Genomic DNA, 14047 nt, shown 5'->3' with positions numbered 1-14047 from the left:
ACGACAACCAAATCTCATTAAAGTTAATAGATGTCAAAGCTTTTCCATATATTATTTACTAGGATACAACTCGGAGAATCTTCAGTTTTTCACCCATAAAACAGAGCACCGAACGAAATAGGGCATGTATTTGACCTAACTCCTTAACCCAGTAAAATTTGGGTTTGTGCCTAACCGCTCGAGAAGTGCTTAAAAATATTATTAAAAGAGCGGAGGGGACGTGACCTCATGCAAGCGTTAACGCGCACCAATTGTTGCATTTATGAAATGATAATGGCTGAGAAGATTAAATAATGTATAGGTCAGTGTCGGCCATTACCATGATCTATAAGTCAAAATTCATATTACGTTACATTAATTAAAACTAAAAAACAAAGAACGTATCCTAATGTTTTTCCCGTGTTATCACCTCTCACCGTGTTCCCCAATTCTCTCTCTCAGATCTACCATTTCGCTTGCCTCGCTTTCCTGTAGCAACTCAAAAATCCCCACTTTCCACTCTTTTCATTTTTTATTTATTTATTTTCCACTTTTATACTTTATGTAGAAGAAAATTGGTCATGTGGCACTTCGATAAATTGCCTTCCATTTCTAGTAGATGAGTGAATTTTTTTCATAGGATATGATATGATTAGCGGAAACTTTTCCTGTAGAAGATTAATTGAGGCGCCTTTTTAGGTACCTTCCTAAGTTCCTACCTTTTCTCCTGTTCAGTGTAGATACTTAATATTGGTGAATCTATAAAGTTAATAATATCTTATTCTGGAAATAATCTTATTCTGTTATTTACTGCTTGTTTTTATTACTAGAATTAATAAATAAACATGTCAAGTTGGTAATTTTTGATTCATCACTATTAAATATAAATTTAAGTTTGAGATTAATATTTATAAAATTATCTCAAATACACACATAAAAAAGTATGTGAATTTAGTATGAATATGTGAAGAGAAAATAAAATAAAAAGTAACCCCACATATTTTTATTTATCTTTCATCTCTTCAAAATATATGCTTAAGATAAAATTATCTATTAAAACATTAAAAAGACTGATGCTTTAAGTTTATTAATTTATCGAATTCATTAGGGAGTGTCACGAATCGCGATCGGATCAGTACAAAATCAGCTTGCTAATGTACGTATTTGTTTGGGAAGCAGAGTTAGCAGTCGAACGAGTGAGTGATAGACAGAGAGAAACGAAAACGAAACGAAACCAAAAGCAGAGGAGAGAGAGGTAGAGGTGCTGTGGTTGTGATTCGTGTTACGGTGTCCATCAAACAACCAAAGGGCACAAAAAAATTCACCCTGGTTTCGCGGGATTCCTAATTTTCGTTCTCTTTCTGCCTCCAACATGGCGGAGGTACTTGTCATTGGTTGTTCAAAAGCTCTTCCTTTAAGCCGTGCTATTTGTTTTTCCACTGGGTTTGATCTGATGTTTCTCCCCAATGTTTCACTCTTTCGTGTTGCTTGCTGCATTGATCTAAATGGGATTTTGTTTTTCCTTGCTGAATTTCCATTGGGATACGTAAAATTCCTTTTTTTGTTTTTGTTTTTGTTTTTGGGTTCTTTGAGCTTGCGCTTATTTATGACTCCTTTCTGGGTTTCGATTGGGATGGCCAATGAAGTTTTTTTTTTTTGTTTTGTTATTGTTATAATTATTTTTTTTAACAAAAATGACCATGCGCTTTTGTGATTTGCTTCTGGGTTTAGATTGGGATACACAATGAAGGTGGTTTTTTTTTTTTTTAAAGAAAACAAGCTTGCGCTTTTATGAGTCTCTAGTTAATGGTCATGTAACTAGCTGCAAGTGATTTCACTGTTGTGTTAACCACCAACCCATATTCTTTATTTCAACTTTGATTTATTTGAATCTTGCTCTTTCCGAGTTCAAACTTGCAATTACTACTAATGTATTTTTTTTAGTAATTTAAATCTTTTGTTTGTACATATGCATTTCAATATTGAGTCCGTGATGGATCTGGTGCGGTGGATTAAGTAATGGTCTACCGTGTCTTTATTTCCATGTTTTTGGTTCTCTGAATTGGAAGTTTGTTTTGCCTCTAGTTACTGTTTTGTTCTATTCTAAATGAACCCCATCAATCTTGACACTATTTCAATTTTTTTTATGTTAGGTTTGTATTTGCTCAACTGGAGTTGGATACAACTGATGATTTTTCCCACACAGATCCGAATGATGTTGGAATAACAAACTTTTATTGGTTTCTGGGTGTATTCATAAAGTATTTGCACATTTAACCATCAATCTTCTTGGTCAGAGAATGTCCAGGCCTCTGCACAGGGGTGTATCTGGGATTCGGATCCCTGATAGCAGCCATGACTCGTGGGACTCCCAATCCAAAGATAAAACAGAAAAGGAAGGTTTGGATAGAAGAGGTTCTTCTGACCACAGCCTCTTATCCTTGAGGTCTCCCTTTAGGTTGCTTTTTGCAGATAATTCTCATTCTAAATATGGCATCACTGAGAATGGTTTTTCATCTGATCCCTTCATTGTTGGCAGTCCGAGAAGTCGGCATAAATTGGTTCTTCTTTTATTGAAGTTTAGTTTAGTATTTATAGTTATTCTTGCTCTTGCTGGATCTTTTTGGTGGACAGTCTCAATTTCAACCACATCTAGAGTTCACATTTACCATAGTTATAGAAGGCTCCAAGAGAAAATTGTATCGGACCTGTTGGATATTGGGGAGATTTCTGCTGCTCCCTCAAGGCTGAAAGAATTGGAATTCTGTTCTGAGGAGTTTGAAAACTATGTTCCTTGCTTTAATGTTTCTGACAATCTAGCTCTGGGTTATGCTGATGGAAAAGAGTTTGACCGGCAATGTGGCCATGACCTCAGGCAAAATTGTTTATTTCTCTCACCAACGAATTACAAAATTCCTCTTCGGTGGCCAACTGGAAGGGATGTTATCTGGGTTGCTAATGTTCAAATCACTGCGCAGGAGGTTCTTTCTTCTGGAAGCTTGACCAAGAGGTGGGTGATATACGTCTCCCTTACTGGCTGTCCTACTTTCAGCTATCATTTCATCTCAAAGTTTTCATGTATTTTATTTGGTTGCAGGATGATGATGCTCGATGAAGAGCAAATTTCATTTCGTTCTGCCTCTCTCATGTTTGATGGCGTTGAAGACTATTCACATCAAATCGCAGAAATGATTGGACTTAGAAATGAATCTAACTTCATACAAGCTGGGGTAAATGAATATTTTATTCTTTTCCGATAGTGGCATACTTGAGTATTTGTTGCTTTATTTCTTGTAGTGGCGCTCATCAATTATATCCATACTTCACTAATTTGGCACATGTTAATTACAGAATTGAGCATACTTAACATCATTCACCTTGCTTAATTGTGAGAAATGGGTGTATCTGCATTTTAAGCTCACTGCTCACTAGAGTCTGTTTGATTTGCTAAAAACAGTCTAGCACAAAAAAATTGTGTTTTATTTGATTTTAAAAGTAGTCTAAGTATGGCAGATAGCTCAAGAGTTTTAGTCCTATGCATTGGTCATCAAATAGCTAACAATACAAAAAAATTGTCTTGTGACTTAACCCCTTCTGCTCTTCTGATCTATTTTTTGTTGTTCCTCGTTATCTGTCAGACACACCCTAATAGTAATAATATAGAAAATATAGATATAGTTATTAACTGTCTTGATGGCATTTTAAGCAAACAAATAATGAATATTCCAAATATTCTCCATTTGCATGTAGTTTAACCTTATGTATCTCTGAACTGTTCTATGCATTTACCTTGCTCTACAATGGCGTAATAGTTTGTTTCAAAGTGCCAGAAAGTCCCATGGTAGTAGTGGATAAGTTTCTTGACATCTTAGGCTGCATAACATGTAGCTCATCTACTTGGTGATTAATTATATTAATTATGTTAAATTTTTTTGTACTATACATTTGGACGGATTTGTGATACATTTTCTGATAGGTAATGGTGGTACTGAATGTGAACTTATTTCTTAAAGTTTGACTGTTATATACTTACATTCCTTGCCTGAAATGTTCTTTGATTGAGCCCGTTGGTTTTCTAAAATTTACAGGTTAGGACCATACTGGACATTGGTTGTGGCTATGGTAGTTTTGGAGCGCACCTCTTTCACAGTCAGCTTTTAACTATGTGCATTGCAAACTATGAGCCTTCAGGCAGTCAAGTTCAGCTTACACTCGAGAGGGGTCTTCCTGCTATGATTGCTTCTTTGACTTCAAAACAGTTGCCATATCCATCTCTCTCCTTTGATATGTTGCATTGTGCGAGATGTGGCATTGATTGGGACCAGAAAGGTATCTTTGAAAATCAACCTCATGCTACTTTCTATATGGTCAACATGGTTCTGTCATTCTCTGCATTTATTCAACAGAATCTTTTCTTGTCTGGATTATTAAGCCCTTCCCAGTTCCAAGTAAGATGTTATATAATGAATGCCAACGGAAGAAGGAATTAGATATCATTGAATAAGAAATAAATTTCGTTATTGTAGACTGTAAATATCCATTCTGTTTCCTCAAACTATAACTTTGAGGGCTGGCTATCTCTTGTGGTGTTGTATTTTTTCCTAGTGAGCTTAGACCATCAACACTCTCTTGGAACCAAGGAAAAATATTGACTGTTCACTATCCTATATCATTTATGGTTCTTCAAACTAAGCTTAGTACATGGACCTTGCCATTGTGATCTAGGAAATGATTTTCTTTCTTTCTTTTCTTTTTTTAAATTGCAATTTATCCATTGTTAGATTTTTTATTTTTTTAAATTTTGGACACACTTCATATGTTGAACTACGAGACCTGGCTATTTCCTGTGTGGTGTTGTATTTTTTTCCCCATCAAGCTTAGACCTACAACACTGTTTTTGGAACCAAGGAAAAATATTAACAGTTGTCTGGGCTTCTATATTGTTTCTAGTCGTTCTGACTAAGTCCAATATCTAGGGGTTTCTCATTTTGACTAAAAGTATGTTCTAACCATATATATATCAAACTTGCACTAAAAATCTTCCATGTGGGATGCCTACAACAAGTCTTGCCGTGCATTTGAATTAAGAAATATTATATGCTGTAGACTTTTGGAAAAATATTTAATTCTAGTTCTTTATTACAGGGAGTTTCCCAAAGATAAATGTATTAATCTTTTTCTGTCTAAAGCCATCGTACTTAAAGTAGCTCTGTAATTGTTTACCGAAAAAAAAAATTAGCTTTTTAATTATCTTCTGCCAAAAGCTAAACATTGTACTTATTAAATTCTTTTTTGTACCAATTATTCATTGAAAAATTGCTCATCGTTGATTGTAAACGGGCTTCCTGTTTACTCAAAATTTACTACAGTCAATATAACATATTACATCCATCCTCTATCGGGAAATATACTAAAAGCAAAACAAAGTATGTAGATACCTTATATCTTTATTTCCCCTTGGTCGTTGAATTATCCAACAAACTGGAGTTAACTTTTCTCAGTCTTCCTCTCATATCTGTGTGAATTTCATCTGCTAAACTGCCCTCATTTCATATTATTATCTTGTTTTTAATGTTTAAGTTTAAGAATCTGAAAACTTCGTTCTGAACTTCAAAACCATAGCTTCTTTTTTCTGATTTATTAATATTGTAGCACTACAAGTCGTCACTGAAGTGAATTCACTGTATAATTGGACTCTGTTTGATCTTATTAACATTCATATTACATGGTATAGATGGAATTCTCTTGATTGAAGCTGATAGACTTTTAAAACCGGGTGGCTACTTTGTCTGGACATCACCGCTTACAAATGCTCGTGACAAAGACAGTCAGAAAAGGTGGAAGTTCATACATGATTTTGCTGAAAACCTTTGCTGGGACTTGTTGTCGCAGCAAGATGAAACTGTAGTATGGAAGAAAACTAGTAAAAGGAAATGCTACAGTTCAAGGTAATGCTGCTGTGGCATGTATTTATGAAAGTGTATTTTCACTTTCTATATCTTGTAACTAGGATCTCTGTACTAGTTATATGCATTTGCTTACTGCATAATTTTTAACAATTATCCCTGATTCCTAGCATTGCCTGTCTGTTTGTATTTCCAGGAAGAATGGTTCTCCCCCTCCTTTATGTGGTAGAGGCTATGATGTGGAGTCTCCATATTATCGAGAACTGCAAAATTGCATTGGAGGAACACATAGCAGCCGATGGATTTCTATTGAAGAGAGGGCAACCTGGCCTTCCAGGGATAACTTGAACGAGAATGAGCTTGCAATCTATGGTAATTGTTATATTCTTCAACATTTATTTATAGATCTCTTTATAGAAGGATTGCACTGTGCTGAATACCTGAATGAAATCTCCTATCCACTAGGTTGTCTAAATATGTTCTTATTACTTGCATTAGGGTTGCAATCTGATGAATTTGCCGAGGATTCTGAAAGCTGGAGAATAGCAGTCCGTAATTATTGGTCTCTTCTGTCACCTTTAATATTTTCTGATCATCCAAAGAGGCCTGGTGAAGAAGACCCTCCACCACCTTACAACATGCTAAGAAATGTGCTAGACATGAATGCTCATTTTGGTGGTTTTAATTCTGCGTTGTTGCAAGCTGGAAAATCTGTGTGGGTCATGAATGTGGTCCCCATGACTGGGCCCAACTATCTTCCTTTGATCCAGGATAGGGGTTATGTTGGTGTTTTGCACGATTGGTATTTTAATCTCCTTTCTCTTCTTATTTTAGAATTTCATGTTTCTCCCTTTGCATTTTTTTCTTTGGCTTGTTGGAATGTAAATTATCAGCCATCTGTTAAATTCTTTATTCCTTACCTTTTTTTTATTTTTTTTATTTTCTAAATGTCTTGATCCCATCCAAATATGTAGTTAGAGTATATTTTTTGATCTCTATAAATGATGATACTCATTTCAATTTAGTCCCTATACAAAAAAAGTTTTAAATTTAATTTCTATATGTATAATCCTTAATCTATTCTTGCTTCTATATGAATTCATCCATTAACACCCCAGCTAGTTTAGAATAAAGATGATGCTATTGTTATTGTGTATGTATAATCATTTTCAATGTCATCTATGTCTTTTGTTGCCATTATGACATTGTGAGATTGACATGGAGTCAATGTGAATTATGAGGACCAAATTGAAAATGATTGTCACATATAGGTACTAAAATTAAAATATTTCTTGTCTCCATACAGGAGGCACATTTTTAATTTGGTTTCTACACTTCACTGTATTATAGCAACAGATGACAAGGAACAAATTAATAACAGTTGTTTGTATATAAACTGAATTGAAAACTATTTTCGTATAGGGACCAAATTGAAAATGAGTGTAATTTATATGGAAAAGAAATATATGTTAACCTATCTAAAATTATTGGTTTCCTATTTTTCCCTATGTAAAATCTAAGCATTAATACCTTGATCTAAGTTTCATACTTATTTAAGTTTTGGTGGAGGATATAACATTTGCACTATGGTTAGAATATTCTTAATGTGTTTAAGTTTCGTTTGACACAAAATAATTCAGATGCCTGACATTTGTTAAAAAAAGTATGGTAATGAATCTTGAATAATGAAGCTTGAATCTGTTAAGAACCAATTCAATTTCAGTTGTTAGGTAAAAACACGTGAATGCTTTTATAACTCTAACACACCCCAAATGCAAGAGCTATTTGGGCTTTAGCGTGGACAATGTACAAACTTACTTTAAATTTAATTATGAATAGGGCAACAGGGATTGAGCTTATAATTAATTGGTTGTGGGGGCCATGTCAAGGATCAACTAATCTTAAGCTATTTAAATGGAGGTGTAGGGATTGTTTTATATCCTTAACTTTATCACCACTAAAGTTTTGCAGCTTAAATTAAATATTGCAGTTAACTCATTGCTATATGAAAAGGTTACAGTTAAGAAACTTTAGAATTATGATTTTGTGAACAATTGCTACTACGCGTTATACAAATTATAGTCTTCTTACAATTATGATATTCTGTGATTTCTAGGTGCGAGGCCTTTCCAACGTACCCTAGAACCTATGACTTGGTGCATGCAGCAGGGCTTTTATCCCTTGAAACTGCTCAGCAGCGCAGATGCACTACGCTTGATCTGTTCATTGAAATTGACAGGTTACTCCGCCCAGAGGTATGTAAACTTAACATTCTGGGCTTTATTTTTAATTTGTAGTCCTTTTCCTCTTCACTTCGCCCCACCCCCCGTTCACGTTGTCTGATGTTATGAGGTATAAATATCTAAAGCTATGAGGAATAATCAAAGTCTTCTTTTACTCAACACTCATAATTGGAGTAAGGATAACCTTTTCAAAAACTTGCGCAAACTTTTAAAAAGGTGAATTATTTGCCTCTAACCCATAAAGGAAAGAGTCCACTGGATTTCACTTTGATGGAGCTTTATTGACATGCAGTAATGCAATTTATCCTGTTCCTTTATTGAATCAAAGCATAATGGCCTGGATTTGAGCATATAATCTAATACTAACAGGATTGTAAAAGTTGATGGATATTAATCTTGTGGAAGATTAAAAACTTGTATATATGAATTTACCTCTACTTACCACAATATTGTATTAATTTATGACCATGACTTCTGTAGTTTTCAGTTTTCTTTCGCTTTATAGGCCTGGTAGCTGGTTAAAATTTTACTATCTATGGATATTGATAACATTTGTAGCTGGATGTGCATCAATTTGTGCATTGTGTGACAAGTTCTATGTCCATTTTTAATGTGTTAAGGCAGGATTTTGTGGCCTTTCTTTTTTATGCTGGCAAATTGAATGACTTTTTCCCCTTAATTTCATTCTACATCCTAATCAAATTAAATGCTCTCCAAACGATCTCTTAAATTCCCTTGCAATTGATGTGTCCTGGTGTTTGTTCTCTAAAATGTCTTGTTAGTTAGTTAGCCCTTGTACAGGCAGCAGTAGCTGAATATGATCCTCATTGTCAACATTGAGATGTAGCAGAATGCTTGAACCTTTTTTTTCATGGATAAAAGCATAATGCTAAAATGGCTATTTTCTTTCTTTCTTTCTTTCTCTCTTTTTTTTTTTTGGGTGCTAAGGAAAAGAAATAAAACATCATACTTCCTAATTATACCGAACTGCATAGCATATTGCAAAAGAGAAATTGTAGATTTGCAGGAGGTTCTCACATAGGTCTTGTGATATGCTGACAACGATCTTGTGTGCAGGGTTGGATTGTTATTCGTGACACAGTTCCTTTAATAGAGTCAGTAAGAGCACTAACAGCACGGCTGAAGTGGGATGCACGAGTTATAGAAATTGAAAGTGACAGTGATCAGAGACTCCTGATCTGCCAGAAACCTTTCTTTAAGAGACAAGCAAGTTAATTCATTTAAGTCCTGAAGAAATTAGACCATAATATTCATATATTCATTTCCATACTGTTCATTTATTATCATAGTGCTCCGCCATAGAAAGTAGGGATTGGAAATTTTGGACAGAAAGAAGCCAGAAAAACAACAACAGAGGGAACAGTGGATTCTCGTCAATGATACCACCACAAATCCTATGTAGCCGTAAGGTATACATAGGGCAATGTAATTACCAAACGAGGAGCAGAGGTATACTGGTAGATTCGATTTTTCATGTGATGTCTGATTACAGTTACACAGACATATAATTTAAGATTGGGAAGATGATGATAGAATAAGTTATTCCTGTTTGCTGTGATGTATAAAATGCTCAGCGGTTAATTCCCCCTTATTACTATAGAAAACATTTTTCTGCTCTCATTTTATAAGTTCTTTAAATGTCTCTTGTAGGCAAGACTATCTTTTGATAATTTTGTCAATGTTTATAATATGAAATCAAAATCACATTCACCATCAGTCCAGTGTACGATTTACATGGCTTGCTGGTTCGATGTACCCACACTGATAGATTGGCTTAAACAATAATACTGCACTAATGTGGCATTTTTGCATAGGTTGCTTTTATTTTAGGATTAACCAGTCCAATTCATACCCTTTTTTTTTTCACCAAAAAAACTTGATACTGCTTGGGAAGAAATAAGAAAGCTTGCTTCTTTACTGTTTAGAAATCTAATTTGTTATGAAGTAAAATTTTTATGATTTTGTTGGATGAGCTTTACCGTGTACTAGTATATGGCCCGATGCACTGAGAAAAAAAAAATTGATCGGTTTGTCGAAAAAAAAAAAAAACACTGAGAAGCGATTGTATAGCATTATACTCAAAAATCAATTATTTACGTGTAATAGATTTTCATATTTATTCACACAAAAAAAAGTTTCTTATATTTTTTAAAAATAATTTATAATTAAATTCTTTTAAAAAAGTCATTTTTAAAAAAAAAATCAATTTTTTCCTCGAAAATAATGTTAACCAAAATGCTAAACTGGTATGTGGAGCGGACTACAAGATGTGATGATGGGATCCAAAGTATATATACTGCAAAATATAAAAAATATTGTCTATAAAATTACATGAAGTAGGTGGCGGCACATCAGTAATATTTTACTCGATTTGCACACTAAATAGATTACATATGCATTATCACAATAAAAAAAATAACAAATTCTTAAAAAAAGTGTTTATTTCGTGTTGGGATTTTTCTTTTATGTCTTGAGGTAATTTTAAAATTGAAAAAGAAACAGTGAATTAAGAATTCATCGTGGTATTCCGTACATTGTCATTAGCATAAAAGAACTGTACAGTTACCATTTTCTAGTAAATAATAATCTATCGGAGCAACAAGCATATCCGACCTTAGCTCAGTTGGTAGAGCGGAGGACTGTAGTTGGTTGAATAACCTAATAGCCATCCTTAGGTCGCTGGTTCGAATCCGGCAGGTCGGAATTTTTTTCAATTTTAATTTTTTTCCCACTTTAAATTAAGGGTTGTATAAGAGTTATGTTATAGGAAAAGTGATTGTGTAATGTTATAGAGATTTATTTTGCGTGCCTTAATTTTTTTTTTTTTTTTAAAAAGTGTGAACCCCAACAAAATATTGTGTGTGTAAGAAATTTTTAGATGCAAGTGAAATCCCTTAGATTAAATCAATCGCCATTTGATCATAATCAATTATCATAGCACCCATATAGCCGTTTTCTCATTCATGAAGATTAAATTCAATGGCTTGGCGCTTCATCAAATCCTCTGAATCAAAAACCCTAACCCTCTGCAACCCTAATCGGAATCCCATCTTCTTCACCGCCCCATTTTCCACCTCCTTCCTTGTCACCAAAACCCCCAAAAAGCTGAGGAAGAAACGCAAAACTAAAGAGAGCCCACGAACGAAGCTGGTCCAAACCCAACCGAACCGCATCCCTGAATTTGAGCGCATCCTGGAGCGCGACAACATCTTGAGGTTCGTGACGAGGACCAAGCAATTCCTCTCCAAGCAACCGGAGCACGTCCTCCGCCTCGACGACGCCGGCAAGCTCCACCGCGAGCTTGGCTTCCCCCGCGGCCGCAAGGTCTCTCGCTTCATCCACCATCACCCTCTCCTCTTCCTCACTCACCGCCACACCGACGGCAAAATGTGGCTCGGCTTCACCGACCTCATGGAGGACCTTCTCTCCGAGGAACAATCCATCATGGACTCCTTGGAGCTTAACCGCGTCGATAAAGTTCGGAAATTGCTCATGATGTCGGCGCATAAGCGAATTCCCCTTAGCAAGATCCACCATTGCAGAACCCTGTTTGGTATCCCCGATGATTTCAGAGACCGGGTTTCCAAGTACCCTAATTATTTTAGGGTTTCGGTTGAGAATGATGGGAAGAGGGTGCTTGAGTTGGTGAATTGGGACCCTTTGTTGGCTGTGAGTGCGCTTGAGAAGGAGTTCGTGGTTGATGAGGATAGTGCCAAGAGGAGGTTTAGGTTTCCTGTGAAATATGGTAAGGATTTGGATTTGGAGTTTGATGATACAAGGAAGCTCAATTTGTTGAATACACTTCCTTTGGTGTCTCCCTATTCTGATGGGTCTAAATTGGATGTGTGGAGCTTGGAAGCAGAGAAGTATAGGGTGGGTGTGATTCATGAGTTCTTGAACTTGACTTTGGAGAAGAGGGCCTCTATTCATCACCTTGTGGAGTTTAAGGAGGAGTTTAGTTTGACTAAACATACTTATCATATGCTTCTGAAGCAGCTCAGAGCTTTTTATTTGGCCGGAACTGAGATGAATTGGGTTGTGTTCTTGAAGGATGCTTATGGTGACAATGGTGTTTTGATTGACAAAGACCCCCAGGTGCTCTTCAACGAGAAGCTCTATAAGTATGCTCAGATGAACGAAATGGAAAAGCAACATTTAACTTCAACTTTCTGAATAACTTGTGTTGTGTTTTCCGGGAAGAAAAATGTGTGCTGAGATGAGAAACACTTTAAAAAGAAAGAGCAATTCTGATATTGGCATGAAAAAAGTGTCTCTTAATAATTCAATCTATGGTAGTGATTGGCTTGACAGATCCTCATCAATTCTGAGGAAGAACGAAGAAGACGGGGAGAAATTTGAGTTCTATGTACTGATAGTGATAGAGCCGCATGCACTCCTTAACATTGCACATGAGGTGGCAAGGGTTGTAGATTCCTCAAATTTTTCATTTTATCTAGGCATACGAAGTTCCATAGTTTCAACTTTCATCTACGATGGAACGCCTCCTCATATAATGGTTTTTGTTATATGATTTTTTAATAATTGATATCATACCAAGTTTTTCTCTAGTTATTAGAATAAATTTTTAAAAAATTATAATCTTTCCATCACCGGTTGCTCTATCTTTAACTTGAAATTTAGAGAGTAAATCTTCGTTACAAAAGTAAACTATTTTGTGTCTGTCCCCCAGCATTGGTTTCCCCTTCACCTTTTTTTGGTTCTTCATCAATTAAAGTCAATCGAGTTTAACTTCTGTGGTTATATTATATGTGCCTGTAAAATATATGATTGAATGGATAAGTTTTTGTTTGTCTCAATGAAAACTAATCCCATTTTGAAATTGTTATGGAAACTTAAGCATGGTAATGGTCAACAATTTCCGACAAAAGAACTTCTTGGAATCGGTATTCTTTTTCTACTGCTGTTATATTCATATATTCAGGATTGTCCACCTCTGCTGTGTATGGAAACTTAATCTATTATTAGTCTATCATTCTTTTGATTCCCCCGCCCCCTTCTTCTGTTTTCTGGCATGAGTGTTGCTATTTGATTAATTGCAGAATTGCATCCGAAGAAAGCTCACTGGTGCCATTGTTTTTTTGGTTGTTCATTTTGTTTGTACTGATGTAGTTAGAGAAGTATTTTTATCGGCAACCACGAAAAATCTACTTTCAAGTTTCAATTGTGCAATTGAAATGTGATCTTTTTAAAGAGTAGTAGTCTAAAAGAAATGCAGTGAAACACACTTGATGTTTCTGGATCTTCGTTCAAATGATTCAACAGCTCATAACTTGGCTCTTCGTCGAAAGTTACCACACGATGGGTGAAATTAAATCCGATTTTGCAACGCTTTGATGAAGCAGTGTTTCGATTGAACATTTAGAAGTACTCACAAACTTTAACAAATTCTCAGTTTTAATTTATCTTCGAAGCCCAACATAGACCGCTACTAATGAAAATGAGAGAGATATTGAGAGAGAAACTGAAAAATGCTCAAACCAAGTAACGAATTTTCAGTTCTTCTTTATTATTCCAATTAAAGTATTTCGGGAAAAATCTGAGTCACAAAAGTTAATTATAATATAATGCAACTTTTCATTCTGTTTTATCAATTTTTTTTTTTCTTTTACTTCTAACCTGTTTATTTATTGTTTCAGCGATGCTTCAGAATACTCTGGCTGGTTATTGTCTCGCGAGGCCAAAATTGTTTACATGGTGTTCATAGAATTTGCAAAAGCCGGATGATGACATGAAGTTCCACACATTAAAATTGGAGACAACGAAGACTCGATTGTTGGGTTTGCTCTTTTACTAAAGCCCAAATGGGTTATTAGTATGAGAAGAGCCCAAGGAACCTAGAGTCCAACGAACTAGGGTTTCTTGGAACCCATATAAATA

At 35.3% G+C, this 14047-nt stretch overlaps 2 protein-coding genes and 1 non-coding gene across 3 annotated transcripts; all 3 read left to right on the top strand.

Moving 5' to 3' along the window:
• The first annotated feature begins 1203 nt into the window (after positions 1-1203).
• LOC133291636 (probable pectin methyltransferase QUA2) lies at positions 1204-9733 on the top strand. The gene is made up of 9 exons (XM_061489933.1): positions 1204-1360; positions 2133-2989; positions 3077-3209; positions 4068-4308; positions 5714-5927; positions 6082-6257; positions 6384-6687; positions 8002-8140; positions 9206-9733. The coding sequence occupies exons 2-9, from the start codon at positions 2280-2282 to the stop codon at positions 9362-9364; spliced, it is 2076 nt and encodes a 691-aa protein (XP_061345917.1). The 5' UTR covers positions 1204-1360; positions 2133-2279; the 3' UTR covers positions 9365-9733.
• Positions 9734-10757: 1024 nt separating this feature from the next.
• TRNAY-GUA (transfer RNA tyrosine (anticodon GUA)) lies at positions 10758-10852 on the top strand. The gene is made up of 2 exons: positions 10758-10794; positions 10817-10852. It is a non-coding gene; the product is annotated as a tRNA-Tyr (tRNA).
• A 275-nt stretch (positions 10853-11127) lies between these two features.
• Positions 11128-12833, top strand: LOC133291672 (protein WHAT'S THIS FACTOR 1 homolog, chloroplastic). Its single transcript, XM_061489973.1, has one exon. The coding sequence runs from the start codon at positions 11129-11131 to the stop codon at positions 12320-12322; it is 1194 nt and encodes a 397-aa protein (XP_061345957.1). The 5' UTR covers position 11128; the 3' UTR covers positions 12323-12833.
• Positions 12834-14047: the final 1214 nt, after the last annotated feature.

This window comes from Gastrolobium bilobum, unplaced genomic scaffold (genome assembly GCF_033153095.1).
Source record: "Gastrolobium bilobum isolate Gb01-03AN ecotype WA unplaced genomic scaffold, APGP_CSIRO_Gbil_v1 utg1076, whole genome shotgun sequence".
NCBI lineage: Eukaryota > Viridiplantae > Streptophyta > Magnoliopsida > Fabales > Fabaceae > Gastrolobium > Gastrolobium bilobum.
Note: the sequence above shows the minus strand (reverse complement) of the source record. Positions and strands in the feature narration are given on the sequence as shown.

What these genes read in the sequence shown, in the direction of transcription:
- LOC133291672 (XM_061489973.1), top strand. Translation starts at nt 11,129, where the DNA reads ATGGCTTGGCGCTTCATCAAATCCTCTGAATCAAAAACCCTAACCCTC.
- LOC133291636 (XM_061489933.1), top strand. Translation starts at nt 2,280, where the DNA reads ATGTCCAGGCCTCTGCACAGGGGTGTATCTGGGATTCGGATCCCTGAT. An exon ending in AGGAAATGCTACAGTTCAAG is followed by an intron (nt 5,928 to 6,081) that starts GTAATGCTGCTG and finishes TTGTATTTCCAG; the next exon opens with GAAGAATGGTTCTCCCCCTC. An exon ending in GAATGAGCTTGCAATCTATG is followed by an intron (nt 6,258 to 6,383) that starts GTAATTGTTATA and finishes TACTTGCATTAG; the next exon opens with GGTTGCAATCTGATGAATTT.